The sequence below is a fragment of the Ruditapes philippinarum genome, unplaced genomic scaffold, assembly GCF_026571515.1.
Source record: "Ruditapes philippinarum isolate M1 unplaced genomic scaffold, ASM2657151v2 ctg7631_1_1_1_1, whole genome shotgun sequence".
Lineage (NCBI taxonomy): Eukaryota > Metazoa > Mollusca > Bivalvia > Venerida > Veneridae > Ruditapes > Ruditapes philippinarum.
This window is the reverse complement of record NW_026856304.1, coordinates 74,632-78,439: the sequence shown is the minus strand read 5'-3', so window position 1 is coordinate 78,439 and position 3,808 is coordinate 74,632. Positions and strand designations below refer to the sequence as shown.

The following is a 3,808-nucleotide window of genomic DNA, read 5'->3' as shown; positions in this document are numbered from 1 at the left end:
TATTCATTATAATTTTTAAAATTATTTCAGTCGGGAAGTGTTAACATCATAAAATTGAGATCTATAAGTTGCCAAACAGACCAAGATCAAGAGCGTGGCGAGGCCGGAAACGATGATGCATTCCACAACATAAAAGTAGATCTAGAAAATCTTCCTATAGACGACACAAGTAAAGAGTCGTCTGAATTCCACGTTGATGATAGCATTTCAAAAACCGAATACAGAAATGTTTTGTTTCATAAAATCCTTTCCAAATCAAATCTGGAGAAAACGCCGAAACTGTTTGAACCAATTGACCCACCAACATTGTCTGCAGACGAAAATGAAGGACTTACAGAAGACAATACCGTGACGTCATCGAGTGAAGAAGACGATTCGGAACAAGAACTCGCAATAGCTCCTCTATTTGGAAATTTGCGCATCATAGACGCAAACGACGATGTCGTAAATAATCGTCCGAGATTTAGTCGATTTCACGCAACTTCCGTTTCCAGTGTACTTGCTCTCCTTTTTGCCGAAATAAATGTAATTTACCACGGAATAAGAAGTTCAAGAAGCCGTACTGTGCTGACAATTTTCTGGTTTTTGTATGGTGGACTTATCGTATACATCTCAAGATCCTTTCTACCCTGGATGACATTTTATACTTTAATTTACTTTATTATCATTTACGCTGAAATGTCCCCGGCGCCGTTGTTTAGATAAAAACACCGGCCATCTTTTCGTATATAATTAAATGTATTAAATGCATATAATATGCGCTCTTTGTTCATATGATTATTATTAGTCTATTAAATATCGTCCAGGATATCGTTTTAAGGTTATGTTTATTTTATGCTTTTCAGTGGACAGTGAAATTATATTTTGATACACGGTGAAATTATAAAAATTACTATAATTTTCACAGTAGCCGGACTATATCTGAATGATATGGTGTTACGATAGGACAAGCGCGTTTTCTCTGAGAACGAAAAGCGCGAAACATGACTGTACGATGGTGACAGTGCGTCAGTACGATGGTGACAATACGACAGTTCGATGGACTGTCATCATCGTACTGTCGTGTTTCTTCATGGTATTGTCACCATCGTACTGTCGTACTGTCACCATCTTACTGTCCCGCCATACTGTCATTTTTCGCGGTTTCCGTTCTCATAGAAAACGCGCTGGCACTAACGGAACATATGAAAATAACATTATTTAATTAAGGAAAAATTTGGTCAGAAAAAATACGCCGTCGTGAGTACATTGTGCTTGATTGTACGAAAAGCACATTGTATGCACAAATATTTTTTTTTAATTGTTATTTGTAAAAGTTTACAAGATTATTTTTCAACGTGCAGATTTAATGGCGTCATGAACGAGAGAGCATGTCGTAACGCTGCAAAATTCAGACAAAGACATGAAATAAAAGAAAATTGTTTGTTTTGTATGTAGGAATAATGAATACCATTAATACTGGGTTACATTTAAAATGGCGGCGTCCAACTAGAAAAGTCAAAGAAAATTACTGATAGGTATATAGAAATCTATTTATCTTTTAATTGTCTATTATTATTATTATTATTATTATTATTATTATTGTTGTTGTTATTATTATTATTATTATTATTATTATTATTATTATTATTATCATTATCATTATCATTATCATTATTATTATTATTATTATTATTATTATTATTATTATTATTATTGATGTTATTATTATTACTATCATTATTATTATTATTATTATTATTATTATCATATCATTATTATTATTATTATTATTTTATTATTATTATTATTATTATTATTATTATTATTATTATTATTATAGATCATATGATAAAGCTTTATACGGTTGAATGCTTTTGTATACCATAGATAAAAGAGCACTGCAATATCTTAAGTAAAAGGCACAGTATGCCTTATAAATGATTTTTTTTTCTTTTGAAGAAAGGGCAAACGTGAGTTTTATAACATATAAATAATATAATAATATAAAATAATGGTTTAAGAGCAAGAAATTAGCACTGAATGTGAAAGTGTTTGTTATAAAAGTAGCAAAATGTAAACAAAGTAGTATTTTGACTTCCATACAAAATACTAAAACACTATAACTATACTTATTGCCAACAATCAATAGGAAAAAAAAAACAAAAAGTGGGGTTCAGCTTTGTGAAAAAAAAATCATTTTGGAAGCTTTTACTTTTACAGGATACTAAAAAATAAAAAGCTTTTGAGAAATAAAAATAAAAGCATATCTGGGGAATAATGGGCCTTTAAATGAATATTAGTCAACACCTCAAAGGGAAAGAATAGTCTACAAGGCCGTAACAAGATACAATGTAAAATTTTATCACTTATACATGTTTATTACTCTAACATATCATTCTAGTGCATCTGCACTCGTACATTACATTTAACCTTTTCAAGGTTATGCTTTCTAAAACATTTAGATAATCTTCTTTTAAGTCTATCATGTTTCTCATAGAGTCTCAAATTCAAATTCTTCCTCCATTATAAACGGCTCGGGTAATATAAAATCTAGGTAGGTAATATATCCACATATATCACTCAAAAACCAAAATAACATTAATAATATTATATCAAATATACATAAATGATTTTTTGCAATAAGTTAGAGGTTTGACCGCTTTTTGCCATAGATTTTACTGCTTTATCTGAATAAGCGTAAAGAGCAAAAGGTAAACTTTGCACTCTTAAGCCGTTATTTACGCGTGGCGATAAAATGTTGCTATCTTCGCTGTTAATGCCAGTCTTCCAAGTTCTTGGCAAACATATTAAATAAAGTAGTATTTGGAAATGAATTAAACGAAAACCTTTGCTAAACATAAATCACACTTGGTCAATATCTTCATAACTTTGATATTGGTTTACAGACGTAATAATCTTTGCTATTTGGTAATCTTTAGGGCATTTTTACTACAGTTCTGTGAACGGATTAAAAAGATATAATAGGGAGACTTTAATGAGTGTGCATGTATAGTTTACGAAATGAGATATTTCAAATTCGCATCGTGCATTTTGAGTAAGTAATTTAATAAATTATATCTTCGTTTATTTAATTCAATTGTTTCCTTTGGCAGTTGCCACAAATAAGCGGCGTGGCGCCACATAACGGTAACTGGAATCGTCTGATCTGAATATGCAAATCGTAATCACGAACCGTAGACCTTTAGACCCGATGTTCACTTCCGGAGCAAACACTTGCTAAGATTAATTAAAGTTCAATTTATTTGCTCTCTGTTTTTTTTCTTCAAATAGAAGAACGTTACATGTAGATCTTTAAACAGAAGCATTATGTAATGAAGTTTTTATCACACGTGATTGAGTTTTTGTTTGTTTGTTTGTTTTTTTTTTTTTGTTTTTTTTTTTTTTTCAGGTAAAATATTATGACAACTTTATAAAGAATACTAAAAATTGCATTGTGACCTGCCTTGAACAAATCACTAAGTCATTAGTCATGATGGTTAGATTATTTAAAACTATTGTAAACAATCATTCTTATATGCATAATTATATCAAATATCGTTAAAGTGGTCGCGTAAATTATATTTTAAAAAGGGAGAACACATAATTCTATTTTGTCAAAATATTAAAGCAGCATGCTTTACATATTTTTGATAATTTCATAAAAAATGAAAATGTTTTAAAAAATAAAGTACAATGTATTGTGAAATGAACACAGAGTATAGTTCACACATTGCAAACGATACTTACAATCCACACGAATTACCAAGAAGAGGTCAAAATATGCAAAAATAGCCCTTACTGCGTTAGTCACGGTGTAGAAATAGTG

The 3,808-nt window shown here is 30.3% G+C and overlaps 1 protein-coding gene across 1 annotated transcript; it reads left to right on the top strand.

Annotated features, from left to right (window-relative positions):
- Window positions 1-29: 29 nt before the first annotated feature.
- On the top strand, window positions 30-808 carry LOC132746171 (tripartite motif containing 13-like; the record flags this gene model as incomplete). Its single annotated transcript, XM_060735248.1, is given in 1 exon segment — window positions 30-808. A coding segment is annotated over 1 exon segment (676 nt), but the record flags the coding sequence as incomplete, so codon positions are not given.
- Window positions 809-3,808: the final 3,000 nt, after the last annotated feature.